The sequence below is a fragment of the Culex pipiens genome, chromosome 3, assembly GCF_016801865.2.
Source record: "Culex pipiens pallens isolate TS chromosome 3, TS_CPP_V2, whole genome shotgun sequence".
In the NCBI taxonomy this organism is placed as follows: Eukaryota; Metazoa; Arthropoda; class Insecta; order Diptera; family Culicidae; genus Culex; species Culex pipiens.
The window spans coordinates 141,708,633-141,723,142 of record NC_068939.1 but is presented as its reverse complement, the minus strand read 5'-3'; the positions used below and the strand labels follow the sequence as shown (position 1 = coordinate 141,723,142).

At 36.3% G+C, this 14,510-nt stretch overlaps 2 protein-coding genes across 2 annotated transcripts; both read right to left on the bottom strand.

Moving 5' to 3' along the window:
- Window positions 1-779: 779 nt before the first annotated feature.
- Window positions 780-10,834, bottom strand: LOC120429834 (protein NipSnap). The gene is made up of 5 exons (XM_039594898.2): window positions 10,590-10,834; window positions 10,297-10,485; window positions 1,631-1,796; window positions 1,302-1,569; window positions 780-1,241 (listed from the first exon to the last, which is right to left on the bottom strand). The coding sequence occupies exons 1-5, from the start codon at window positions 10,637-10,639 to the stop codon at window positions 1,093-1,095; spliced, it is 822 nt and encodes a 273-aa protein (XP_039450832.1). The 5' UTR covers window positions 10,640-10,834; the 3' UTR covers window positions 780-1,092.
- A 556-nt stretch (window positions 10,835-11,390) lies between these two features.
- Window positions 11,391-13,075, bottom strand: LOC120429835 (probable ATP-dependent RNA helicase DDX28). Its single transcript, XM_039594899.2, has one exon. The coding sequence runs from the start codon at window positions 12,958-12,960 to the stop codon at window positions 11,422-11,424; it is 1,539 nt and encodes a 512-aa protein (XP_039450833.1). The 5' UTR covers window positions 12,961-13,075; the 3' UTR covers window positions 11,391-11,421.
- Between the last annotated feature and the right edge of the window lie 1,435 nt (window positions 13,076-14,510).

Sequence of the window (14,510 nt, the reverse complement as noted above, 5' to 3'; positions counted from 1 at the left end):
TCCACCATCTCCACCATTTCCACTGACACACACAAGATCCTCCAGAACTAGCCAATATGATAGAAATCCTCAGAAGACGACAAAAAAAAACGCGGATCGAAAATTCAAACCAACCGTTCGCCGCACGGTGGGAAAAGCTTTAATGAAAATTTGAATTAACTGGAAGTAGTTGGCAATAAAAACTCTTTAAAAATTAAAAGTAACTGAATGGAAGTGGGCAATTTCGATTTCTTTGTTAATTTATCTCAAACAAAATATATGTACAGCAGTTGTTCGGTAACTGGGCGTTGTTTAACTGGGCGCTCGATAACTGGGCTGTAGCCCACTTAAAAAGCAGACAAACGTCAAAAAAACCAAAACAAACCGAAATGACCGAGGGGTTAATGGATGCCAAGAGCCTGTTCAACAAATAAAAAAACTGTTTTCATACATTTATTTAATTTCAAGTCCCAATTCAAGAAATATGAAAAGTAAGCATTGTAAATAAATTTGAGAATTTTTTATGTTTATATTTCATCAGAAAAATATTATGCATCGGTGGTCCCCCTGGTTATTTTTCGTTCAGCCTAGTTAGCGAGCAGCATTCGGTGACTGGGCTACGTTCTCAGCCCAGTTACCCAACAACTACTGTATCCTAAATAATTTCAAATCCAAAGTTTTGTTTAAAATTTGTTCCAAAAAATATTATTTTTGGCTGATTTGAAAAAAAGAGACTAAAATGGGAACATTTTCCTTCGATTTTTGTTAGGCATGTGATAAAAAAAATAAAGCTATTCACATTGAGTTCTACACAAATATATATATTTTTCACAATTTAGAAGCACACAAACCATCATTCAAAATAAAGCGCAATAATGTTAAATGATTTTTTTTTTGAACAAATTATTCCAACAATCACATTTCTATTAGAGTGGCCGGAAAATATTTCTAAATGCATTTTGGACGCTAGTAAGTTCCAATCCAGTATCAAAAAGGTATATGAGCTTATCAAACTAAATAAACGCAACTTTTGAGCGACAAAATGAAACAACTCAAAACATTTTTCGCTTCAAACAAAACGCATAAACCTGCAACACTTATTTGAATTGCTCCCTACTGGGTTGGCGAGAAATCGGTCGGAGTCAGAATTCGGGTGTGCATTTCACGAATCAGCGGCACCGTGTAGGCGACACACTCGTCCCAGCCGGGCGATCTCCAGGCGGACTCACGTGTTTCCTTGCGCGACAGCAGATCCTTGTAGCCTGTTGGAAAGTTGGGAAATTACTAATTTTGAATTATTCCCCACATGATTTCGCACTTACACCAAATGTGATGCACGTTGTACAGGCGACCGATCTGCGAGAAGAACCCAGCAAATGCTTCGTCGTTGTTCTGGCGATAGTTGATGGCCCTCGCCCAGTTGTTGCCCCACTCGATCATGGTGCCCGGCTTCAGTCGGTACGATCGGATCTCGTAAATGTTCTTGTCCTGCCGCAGAGCCAGCTGTGGCCAGTAGCTGAACGCCAGCAGGTACTGCAAGTGGCGCGACCGCAAAAAGGTGCCCCGCTCCTGGGTGAGCTGCACGTAATCCTGTTGAAAGCAAAAGCACAAATACTATTTCGGTCATCGAATATCACTGGGAAGCCCTTACCGGATCGCTGCAGAGGACTTTTTTGCTCTGGTCGACCATCTCGAAGCCACCGGTGTAGCGCCACAGGTGCAAACATTGGTCCAAATCGCCCACATCGACGCTCCACGAGCCAATCAGCTCGATGGTTAGGTCCTTCTTCGACGATACAATCTCCACCGATTTCTTGCTGTGAGATGAAATTTCTCATGTTTATTAGACATCTTTTTTTTATAATATCGATTCATCAAATTTTATAATAAAGCATTTTTTTCAGGTTTGTAAACTTTTCATAAAAATAACAAAAATTATTTCAGCATTTTGAATAAAAAACTCTTAATAAACATCTAGAGCAGGGGTGCCCAACCTTTTGGCCCTGCGGGCCATGTTTGATTTACCGGAAGCGGTGGCGGGCCGGACCATTTTTTAATTATAATTTTTCGTGGCGAAAATATAAAAAAATCATGTAAACGGCTAAAAAGCTGAAAGAAATGTAAAAGCATCATCTGTTACATTTTTAAACTTTTTCAATTTTTATTTTCAACATAAAAAGTGGCAAAGAACACTTAAGAACGTGGATGGTCAAAATCATTTAAAAAATCTATTCTTATTTTTTTTACTCGATTCATAAAATTCTGTTCAATATTTTAAATGATTAATTTTTTTTGTTTTATTTTTTATTTTCTTACTTTGGTCAATGAAAAATTTCAGTTCTATATTACTCAAAACATTGAAATTAAAAAAAAATCTGATGACGCAACAAACATGTTTTAAGTACATTCAGAAAAATATTATCTTCCTGAAATAATTTTTTTAAAGATTAAAAGAAATTCAAAATCTTTAAAAAATATGTTTCAATTTATATTATTTCATTTTATAATGTCACTTAAATGTGATTGATAATAACAATAAGAGATTTTTTGAAGTTTACGTTTACGTTACACTGAATACTAATTGATATTAATGTATCCAAAAATTAAGGACGAAATAGCACGTATTTCTGAAATATTCAATGAAAAAATCTACTTCAATAGATAAATTATTCATAGAATGTTAGAAGTTTATTTTGTTCATTATGATTTAAAATTAAATTATAAATGTTTTGAAATAGTAATAAACAGACTTTAAACTTATGAGTTACAAATATACACGAATTCTTGAACATTAAATAAAATAGCTCTGAATTTGCAATGTATTGATTTTTAGACAATTCTTAATAAAAATAATTGGAAAAAATTAAGATACTTTTAAAATATTTTTGAAATCATGAAAATTTTATTCTAAGCAAAATTAACAATAGTCTACCAATTTTATGCATTAAATAAAAATAATAATTTTCATCAAGGTTCTTAAGGGCCAGTTATTCAACCATTTTCAGTGTTCGTCGCGGGCCGGACAAAATGGCTTCACGGGCCGGAGGTTGGGCACGCCTGATCTAGAGTTTATTTAGAAAAGGTCCTATAAACATTTGAAAGACAATAGCTTATATGACCTTTCAAAAATAACTCTCCACATGAACTCTTGCATTCAGAAAACCACTTTGAAAAATGAAAAGTGAAATTTTGATGCTGCTTCGCTAAGAATCAGTAAAAATAATATATTTCCAAAGTTTTTTTAAGAACCTATAAGCTATTGTGTTTTATATGTTTATAGGACCTTAAAAAAACGCTAAATGTTAAAAACTAATACAATGATTTTTTATGGAAAAAAAAAACTGCAGATTTTTTGCAGGCCAAGAGTGAATGACACTGATGATACTCGTCGGCTCCCAGGCGAAGAACAACCCGCATTTCATACCTCCACGTTGGCTTGGTTTAGTCATCATGATGACAAGGTGTAACCTAGCTGGTGGCCTGTGGGAACGGCTCGTAAACCTTTGACCAGCGAGGGTCAGAGTCGAGACGGGGCGGGAAGAAAGGGGCGCGTCAATGTGGGAAAGGGAAGTAATTTGTGATTGTAGACGGTATTGTTTTGATTCGCAGCATGTTGAGACAACTGTTGTGGATGTACCTGAACATCGCAGAACGGGGTTTCTCTTCTTTTTATTTCAGCTACCACCTATCTTCTGTTTATTTCGATTTGATTTTGTTTTTTTATTCTCTTATCTCTCAGTGCTTTTCCACTATTTTAACAAATTGATGCTGCTGTAACAAACTGTTTGTTTTCCCTTAGTTTGGCAGCGATGGACCACCCTGTGGTAGCGAGGAAGTGCTTGGGGAGACAGTGAGTGGAGTGGAAGTAAGAGGGGAATAAAGAAGCATTCTTTATCTACTTCATAAATTATTATTATTATTCATCTACTTCATAAATTATTATTATTATTATCTTTCTTTTAATATTTATTGATTCTTTATACAATACATTTTCCTTTACTATATATTGTTTTCAATCTTCACCCTTTTCTTCCAACAAGGGAGGTTCGGGCCCTTAGGGCATCTCCAGCGCTGAGGTGCAAATCAAATTTGCACCCGGCTCATGAATACCGAGATCAAATTTGCCACCTTGAAAAAACTCCGTCATCCCCACCGCTAGGGTAGCAAATTTGCCACCGAAACAAGCCCACCGCGGGGGGCAAATATGGGTTTTTATCACTTTTTGCTCTCGTTTACTTTCAAAATCAATAATTATGTGTTGATTTATGCCTAGAAATACTAAATGTTTATTAAACTTTTTAATCCTGTTGAAAATTTCAAAGAACTTCATTTTTCGAAAATGTCGAAAGTTAAACCATTTGCTACCCGATTTGATTCCCACCAAATTTGCTGTCGAGTTTGCCCCCGAGTCTCCCACCGCACGTAGCAAAGCAGGTATCAAATTTGATCTCTAGTTCATCTGTAGAAAAGCAACTCTCGACGAAATCGGCCGATTTCGACCATTTTTATTTTTTGTATTTTTTTATTTGACAAACTTTGTGGGGGCCTTCCCTATGACCAAATAAGCTATTTTGCGTCATTGGTTCACCCATACAAGTCTCCATACAATTTTGGCTGCTGTCCATACAAAAATGGTACGTAAATATTCAAACAGCTGTAACTTTTGAGTGAATTTTCTGATCAATTTGGTGTCTTCGGCGAAGTTGTAGATATTGTTGAGGACTTTTGAGAAAAAAATAGGTACACGGATTTTTTTTTTGCAGATTTTTTAATCAATTTTTTTTTACTGAAACTCAATTTCCCAAAATACATATTTTTTGATTTTCGAGATTTTTTTATATGTTTTAGGGGACAAAAATCCGCAACTTTTGAGCCATAGAGAAACATGGTCAAAAAATCTGCCGCCGAGTTATGAATTTTTAAAAAATTTTTTTTTTCGAAGAGATCGGAAAATTTAACGAATTTTTCATGCATTTAAATTGAAAATCGGACCATTATTTGCTAAGATATGGTCATTTGAAAATGGTGGGTTGTTTTGGTGAGATTAAGAAAACTTCAATTTTCGTGTTTCTTTTTCTTAAAGCGGCTCTATCTCAGCAACCCGAGGTCCAATCTTCAATGTCTCTTAGACAATTTTATAGCAAATTTTCTGAACTTTTCAAAAAAAAAAATTAGAGACGGTCACTCATGGTCACTATTTTTAAAAATTGAAAAACTGCTAATATTTCGATAAAATCAAACTTTCGTTGGCTATATCTTGAAAACGGAGCCCTTTATCAAAAAATCTGTATAGTACTTTTCGATTGCAAATTTAATTTTGCATTAAAAAATTATGTCAAACTTGTTTTTGCATGAAACTTCGATTTTTTTTTTCCAAAAATCTCTATTTTTTCAAAAATTCATAACTCGGCGGCAGATTTTTTGACCATGTTTCTCTATGGCTCAAAAGTTGCGGATTTTTGTCCCCTAAAACATATCAAAAAATCTCGAAAATCAAAAAATACGTATTTTGGGAAATTGAGTTTTAGTGAAGAAAAAGTTGATTAAAAAATCTGCAAAAAAAAATCCGTGTACCTATTTTTTTTCTCAAAAGTCCTCAACTCAATACCTACAACTTTGCCGAAGACACCAAATTGATCAGAAAATTCACTCAAAAGTTACAGCTGTTTGAATATTTACATACCATTTTTGTATGGACAGCAGCCAAAATTGTATGGAGACTTGTATGGATGAACCAATCACACAAAATAGCTGATTTGGTCATAGGGAAGGCCCCCACAAAGTTTGAGCCAAATCAAAAAATACAAATAAAATCCATTTCCGGTTTAAGTAGAGAATTGCTCAGAAGAAAAATATGTGTCGGTACCTGTCGGGTACTCATTTTCTGATAACCGACAAGTACCGGCAAGCCGGGGGCAAAGTTTTGAATGCGTGTTTCGGAGATTTGTGTATGTCTGCTCTTGTGTTTTCAAAAAATTTCAAAAATTCTAAAGTTCAAAAGTTTAAAAAATCAAAAATTCTAAAAATTAAAAATTCAAAAATTCAAAAATTCAAAAATTTAAAAATTCAAAAATTCAAAAAATTCAAAAAATCTAAAATTTAAAAATTCAAAAATTCAAAAATTCAAAAATTCAAAAATTCCAAAATTCAAAAATTTAAAAATTCAAAAATTCAATAATTCAAAAATTCAAAAATTCAAAAATTTAAAAATTTCAAAATTTAAAAATTTAAAAATTCAAAAATTCAAAAATTTAAAAAATCTAAAATTCAAAAATTCAAAAATTTAAAAATCAAAAATTCAAAAATTCAAGAATTCAAAAAGTTAAAAATTCAAAAATTCAAAAAATTAAAAATTCAAGAATTCAAAAATTCAAAAATTTAAAAAATTGAATACCTTAATTTTTGTTGTTTTTTTTTAATTAAAATTGCCATTTTTTCTCAATTTCTTTTTATTTTTCTTCAATTTTTTCAATCTTGTTAATTTTTTTAATTTTTTCAATTTTTTTCTATTTTTAATTTTTTTGATTTTTTTTTTAATTTGTTATTTTTTTAACTGAGGTACCGCGGTGGGGTTGACGTCGGGAGCAAAATTGATTTGCTTTGATGGCTACCCGAGCTGGAGATGCACTTACTAAATTTATGGAATGATCAAAGGCATAATACAAATATTACTACTGTACTTTTGCTTAATTTTAATAAAATGCTTAGGACCAAATTGCAACAGATAAACACAAACTCACATTAGGGAAGATTTCAGGAGAAAACAATACTCAGTAAATAATAGTTAGATTTAAAATTCAAACTGTAAATTATACACTTTTCGCTTAAATAAATGTTGATAGACACACTATTAATGGTTAGGCGCTTACACTTAGGGGCAGAGGGGCAGAATGGACAATGGGGGCCGAATTAAGTTTTACACGACTCGGTTTTTAGGTTAGAAATTTGACAGCTTGGCTGCAATGTTTACATTTTATGCACGTGTGTCTCAGTAAAAATGTGTGTGCGTGTGCGCTCGTGACGTCACGCTGTAAAACCTAATGGGTCACCCTTGGTTTTGGGCTTTAGAATGGATTTAGGCCAACTGTAAGGCAAGAGTAAAGGATGTCAAATAACATCACCAAACCGAAACCCACGTTTGAATTCGTTGTATTGTTAGAATTATGAGCATACTACACTGAATTCATAAATTTGTGTGTTTTTCTATGGTTTTTGGCGCAGAAATGCTAAGATTCGAATAAATCTGTATGATTAAATATAACCAAAAATATTTTTTAGAATTGTTTTTTATACATTCGGAAATCTATCAGTATACAGTAGTTGTTCGGTAACTGGGCGTTGTTTAACTGGGCTGCATTTTAACTGGGCGCTCGATAACTGGGCCGTAGCCCAGTTAAAAAGCAGACAAACGTCAAAAACCCAAAACAAAATGACCGAGGGGTTAATGGATGCAAAAATCATATTCAATAAATAAAAAAAACATTTTTCAAACTTTTGTTTAATTTCAAGTTACAATTAAAGAAATATGAAAAGTAAGCATTGTAAATAAATTTGAGTAACTTTTATTTTTATATTTCATCTGGAAAATAACATGCATCGGTGGTCCCCTTGTTATTTTTTGTTCAGCCCAATTAACGAGCAACATTCGGTGACTGGGCTACGTTCTCAGCCCAGTTACCGAACAACTACTATAATATATATTTTTCAAAAAATACGGCAAGTCGGTCTCATATGTAAAAAACAGCAAGCCAAGAAAAACGAAAGGCCAGGGTTGAACAAATACCAAACTCCAAGTTCCCAGAGATTAAAAATTTCGTCGTGAGATTTCCTGCACCAAAAATTGTCGGTGTTTTGTAGAAATTTTCCACAATCCCGTGTGCCATTCTCCATTCTTCTATCATTCACAATTGAGCAATTCTCTACGAAATCGGTCTTTTTTCTTCAATTTTAATTTTTGTATTTTTTAATCCGACTGAAACTTTTTTGGTGCCTTCGGTATGCCCAAAGAAGCCATTTTGCATCATTAGTTTGTCCATATAATTTTCCATACAAATTTGGCAGCTGTCCATACAAAAATGATGTATGAAAATTCAAAAATCTGTATCTTTTGAAGGAATTTTTTGATCGATTTGGTGTCTTCGGCAAAGTTGTAGGTATGGATACGGACTACACTGGAAAAAAATAATACACGGTAAAAAAAATTTGGTGATTTTTTTATTTAACTTTTTATCACTAAAACTTGATTTACAAAAAAACACTATTTTTAATTTTTTTTATTTTTTGATATGTTTTAGAGGACATAAAATGCCAACTTTTCAGAAATTTCCAGGTTGTGCAAAAAATCATTGACCGAGTTATGAATTTTTTAATCAATACTGATTTTTTCAAAAAATCGAAATTTTGGTCGTAAAATTTTTCAACTTCATTTTTCGATGTAAAATCAAATTTGCAATCAAAAAGTACTTTAGTGAAATTTTGATAAAGTGCACCGTTTTCAAGTTATAGCCATATTTAAGTGACTTTTTTGAAAATAGTCGCAGTTTTTTTTTTTTTTAAATTAGTGCACATGTTTGCCCAGTTTTGAAAAAAATATTTTTGAAAAGCTGAGAAAATTCTCTGTATTTTGCTTATTCGGACTTTGTTGATACGACCTTTAGTTGCTGAGATATTGCAATGCAAAGGTTTAAAAACAGGAAAATTGATGTTTTCTATGTTTCACCCAAACAACCCACCATTTTCTATCGTCAATATCTCAGCAACTAATGGTCCGATTTTCAATGTTAATATATGAAACAATTGTGAAATTTTCCGATCTTTTCGAAAAAAATATTTTCAAAATTTTCAAATCAAGACTAACATTTTAAAAGGGCGTAATATTGAATGTTTGGCCTTTTTGAAATGTTAGTCTTGATTTGAAAATTTTGAAAATATTTTTTTTCGAAAAGATCGGAAAATTTCACAAATGTTTCATATATTAACATTGAAAATCGGACCATTAGTTGCTAAGATATTGACGATAGAAAATGGTGGGTTGTTTGGGTGAGACTTAGAAATCATCAATTTTCCTGTTTTTAAACCTTTGCATTGCAATATCTCAACAACTAAAGGTCGTATCAACAAAGTCCGAATAAGCAAAATACAGAGAATTTTCTCAGCTTTTCAAAAATATTTTTTTCAAAACTGGGCAAACATGTGCACTAATTTTAAAAAATGAAAAACTGCGACTATTTTCAAAAAAGTCACTTAAATATGGCTATAACTTGAAAACGGTGCACTTTATCAAAATTTCACTAAAGTACTTTTTGATTGCAAATTTAATTTTACATCGAAAAATGAAGTTGAAAAATTTTTACGACCAAAATTTCGATTTTTTGAAAAAATAAGTATTGATTAAAAAATTCATAACTCGGTCAATGATTTTTTGCACAACCTGGAAATTTCTGAAAAGTTGGCATTTTATGTCCTCTAAAACATATCAAAAAATAAAAAAAAATAAAAATAGTGTTTTTTTGTAAATCAAGTTTTAGTGACAAAAAGTTAAATAAAAAAATCACCAAATTTTTTTTACCGTGTATTATTTTTTTCTAGTGTAGTCCGTATCCATACCTACAACTTTGCCGAAGACACCAAATCGATCAAAAAATTCCTTCAAAAGATACAGATTTTTGAATTTTCATACATCATTTTTGTATGGACAGCTGCCAAATTTGTATGGAAAATTATATGGACAAACTAATGATGCAAAATGGCTTCTTTGGGCATACCGAAGGCACCAAAAAAGTTTCAGTCGGATTAAAAAATACAAAAAAAATCGAATGACCGAAATCCTAGAGAACTGCTCAATTGTCCTCCTGAACAGAGCGTAGCGATTTTTTAAGGCGATTTCTGAGAAAACAAAAGAATCACCGGCGAGTGTGCCATGTGCGTGAACAAGAAGAGTACTAACAAAATAATGTGACAGCCGCTATACCCTTTAATATTTTGCGCAAGAATCATCATGATCATGATTCGAAAATGTAATTTACAAAAAAAAACAGTTTGGCAATCGTTTTACTTTTGTTTGACCTAGTATTGCCTTATATTTTTTATAGACTACAGCATTTAATGCTTATGATAAGATCGTCATCGAAGCGCGATTGTTAATTTCGAAAGCCACAAAGGTCTGGCTTCGACAAAGTAAGTAATTGACGCACCCACACACTGCCATACAATCGCCACTGATAAGATTAAAGCTCGCGTTCGAAATCAGCCAAAACTAAACAATAATGCAATAGGAGAGATGCTTCGAGGACATAAAAACCAAAACAGTGCACTTACTAGTTCTCCAGGTACTTCCCGACCGAATCCGGCCGGACGTTGTGCGTGTGCAGCTCGTAGATGATTTCCTTGTCGCTCAGCATCCGCGAGTGGGACTCCTTCGTCGGTTCGATCTTCCGGACCAGCAGCTTGCTGAGCCAGGATTCGGAGGAGCCATCGCGGGCCAACGCCGAGGTCGTCGCAAGGTTCCTTCAAGCAGAGGGTGATCGGAGGTCGGTCAAAACGAAATTAATACGCATATTCTTGCTCCGGTTAATGAGCGAAAAGCAAACAAATGAAAATCGTATTATTACCTAACCGGTACGTGGAACGCCTTGCCCAGCCGGAACGTCACAGAGGTCATTGCGAAGACGGGGCTAGATTTCGATGGGAGGGGGGTCACTTTGGGTGGAAAAGCAGCAACTGCGGGGTTTTTTTGCGGCGAATTTGCGCGGAACGCCGGGTTAAACTTTTGGTCTCGAAACGAAATTGTCCGCCGCGATAACGAGCGAGAGGAGCGGATGAAAACAGTCTCCCCTCCGTGCAAGGATGAAGGATGATGTGATAAAAGTTTTTGACGTTCCTTCTGCCCACCGTGATTCGTTCGTGCCCGTCGTGCCGGTGAAGGTTATCAAAAAGTCGCGAAAATAGCCCGGCGCACACACGGTGAACGGGAAAGAGCAAAGAATGGGTGCATTTGGAAAAGGTTGAATTTTTTAAAGAAATTAATTGGGTACTAAAGTCCTATGTCAATTTTTATGTACAACGGTAAAAAACACGATTAAAAACCATTTCTGATCACTTTTTTTCATTTTAATGCAAAAATTTTTTTTGACAAGACAACATTTTTTCGATGGATCAACTATGGTCCCCTTGGAACGAGCTGTCAAGTAGGAGCTTTTCTGTCAAGAAGGACCGCGAGGTTAATTTTTCAAAATTGATTTAAAAATCCATTTTAAACTCTTTGTGCTCGTACAAAGGGTCATTGTACTCAGAAAAATAAGCTTTATCGCTGTGAACAATAATATCAGCAATCTAAGCTTCATTTTAGGACCCAATTCTTACTAAATTTAAGAGCCATGGCCGTCATCAGCATTAAAAATATTTTTTTTATTCTTTATGAACCTATTTATCTTCACTTATTGTTCAGTTCCCCGCCGTGCCGTCCAAAGCCTTTAAACTTTTCTCAATTTTTCGCCGTATAATACCTTTCACGTTCGCATTCACGTTGGCCAGCGGATCGTTTGCCCTCGCCGAGTGTTCCACCCGCTGAACGGCATCAATCTCCGCCTGGCTGGACACCAGATTCGTCACCAGACAGTCGCCCCGGCTGCCAACCCGTCCGATCCGCCCAATCCGATGGATGTAATCGGCGGCGTACAGTGGAAAGTCAAAGTTTATCACGTGCGCCGCCCGAGTTGTGTCCAGGCCACGACTGGCGACGTCCGTCGTTGATAGGACATTCACTTCGGCTTGCTGGAACTTTTCAAACTGTCCGAGGCGAATCTTCAGCAGCATGTCCCCGTTGAGATTCACGCAGGGAATGCCCGCCTCGTTGAGTTGTATCGAAACAAAGTCACACGTTGCCGTCTTGTTGCTGAAGATGATCAACGGGCGTTGCCGTTTGATGTCTTTTCGGACCAGGTCCAGCAATATTTGCGGCCGGTCTTTTTTGGTAACTCGCATAAATCGCTGCGAAACGTGCGTCATCAAGCGATGCAGGTTGGGACTAACGACCTCCTCCATGGTTTCGATGTTCACCAACCGACCGAGCAGTTCGTCCATGTTGGTAGGCATCGTTGCCGCGGCCAGCACCAGCTGCGTGCCCCGAACGTTATCTCCCAAATCTTGGAGTTGGTTTTTGTGGAACGGAAATCGCTTCATCAGGTGCAGCAACTTTGCGTTAAAACTGTCGTCCAACAATGTGTCGGCTTCATCCAGAACAACCCACCGTACGGCATCGGTTCTATAGATCCCACTGGTAATCAGCTTGCTGATAGCTCCAAAACTGGCCACCAAAATATCAACCTCTTCAAAGTGGGGATTCAGCATTTGCTGGCGCGTTCTTCCTCCCAACAAGACTCTCGACGTTATATCCAACCCCCGCGTCAATCCCTCAACAACCCGCCCAATTTGCTGCGCCAGCTCCCTCCCAGGGGTCATTATCAGCACCAGCGGCGAGTTGAACTCTCGTTCTCCTCCGTTCAACTTTCTTCGCAAAATCCCTTCAACAATTGGCACCAAATAGCTGTACGTCTTGCCACATCCGGTCTCCGCCGCCAGCAGCACATGGTCCCCATTCAGCACTGCCGGCATGGCCTCCGCTTGATACGTCGTAGGAAATAACGCATGGCGCTGCTTCAGATTCTCCACCAAATCCTCCCGAACGCCCAAGTCCCGGAACGAAACCTCACTCAGCGCATGAGCCTCAAACGGTTGACGCACCGGATGGATGATGAAATAATCTCCCGTGGCCTTGCGGTGCCGCCAACCCGACGAAACCAGCTCGAGACTGCCGAACTTTGTTGGTTCCGCGCTGGAGGGAAACTGATCCACAAACTGGTTGTACTGCGTTCGCTTGCAGGTGATGACCGGCGTTCTGCGATCGGCGGACGTGGAGGCCAGTCGAGCAGCGGACGAAAAGCTTGCACGGAAGTTCAAAACTATTTTTACACTTTTCAACATTTTGGCATTGCTTAGAGGCTGATAGGAATTTTAAATTTAATTTAACTCTTGTAACTTTAAAACTTAGTTATTTTGATGGAAGTTGCAAACTGTTATGCGAGAACGATGCACGTGTGACACTAAGTCTTTTTGTCTTATTTTCTTTTGATTATTTATTGTCTCATTCGTAAATAGTTGTGAAGTTAGCCCATTCACTTAAAAAGGCATTCATACACGCTACTGACATTCCACTCAATAAAGGAGTAAAAATGAGTAATGAAAATACCAACCATTACACGGAGAATCGGCATTACACATTTCACAGTTTCAGTTTATACACCGCCGACTAGTTTCAACCATCGGACTGAAAAAAGTGCCACAGATAAAAAAATACTTTAATGACAAAAGTATTACAGTCATCCCACATATTCGGAACGGTTTACAGATCGGCCGATGGTTGAAAAATCATAGAAAATCGATAGTCGAACATAATGATTTGCTTTTTCCTTCACGTGGAAGCTTTTCTTGAGCTCTTTCGATTGATGTATAGACCGGCTGTAGTTTTTTACGTTTTATATCATCTTTTAAAGAAAAACATTGACCCATGAAAACCACAAATTCGGAACACTTTTTTCTTGCGGATGTAAACAAACTTTGGTTCTCTCCAAGAATACAAATTTAAAAAAAATAATGACTTCACACACTGAAATCAATGAAACTCATGCTTAGTGATGTTTTAAACATGGTCTGATGACTTTTTTGTGGAAATATCAGTTAAATTCAGGTGTTCCACAATTGTGGGAGGCACAATAACATCCCACAAATATGAAACAGGCTATTTGGAGGCAGTGTTTTGCTGCTCTGGATAAAATTGTCTTGAAATGAAGTTTTTGTCTTAAAAGTACTACTTTCACTAATGAAATAGCAAGAAAATATCCAAATAAAGGTCCTTAAAATAGTAGGGTTGACGGAAAAGCTGCATTTAGCATGCTATTGACAAATTATCTCGAAAGTGTTCCGAATTTGTGGGTGTTCCGAATATGTGGGATGACTGTATCGCGTATTATAATTAGAGTTCGAACGCGCTGATAATAACTTACTCTTGAAATAAAAGGTGGTCAATATTTGCTACATTAAAAGTTTTTTTTTCTTGTTTTGAAAATGAAAACTTTTACTGCTACAGTTTTTGAAAATCTCATTGCTAACTGATTTAAAAGTTTTCACATTTAATTCGACTGTATAATTTCTTTCATTTTGTCGTTCTCGTGTAACCGTCCACGCCTAAGCTCAAAATGTAAACAGGTGATTTCGGTGGTTAGTGAGTGGTGGTCCACGACGACAATCAACAACGAGTGCGGCCACAGCCAGGACATGGACCACGACTTGGACGCGGAAACCTTCGAAGGAGGATGGTACGGGTGCGGAACAAGTTTGGGGGTTTAGGGGAAAGTTAGTTTTCAAAAGGCTAAGGCCAGCTTCCTGCAGGACCTGCAGCTGTTTCACGACCGGAACGGGTAAGAAGGAAGCTTGGGTGTTTGATTTTGTTTGTTTTTGTAGGACGCCGTTTATGC

Excerpts from the sequence above, each read along its gene's own strand:
- LOC120429834 (XM_039594898.2), bottom strand. The coding sequence starts at position 10,639 with ATGACCTCTGTGACGTTCCGGCTGGGCAAGGCGTTCCACGTACCGGTT. Across the intron at positions 1,797-10,296 it reads GGGAAGTACCTGGAGAACTA|CAAGAAATCGGTGGAGATTG; the intron begins GTAAGTGCACTG and ends TTCATCTCACAG. Across the intron at positions 1,570-1,630 it reads AAGTCCTCTGCAGCGATCCG|GATTACGTGCAGCTCACCCA; the intron begins GTAAGGGCTTCC and ends TGCTTTCAACAG.
- LOC120429835 (XM_039594899.2), bottom strand. The coding sequence starts at position 12,960 with ATGTTGAAAAGTGTAAAAATAGTTTTGAACTTCCGTGCAAGCTTTTCG.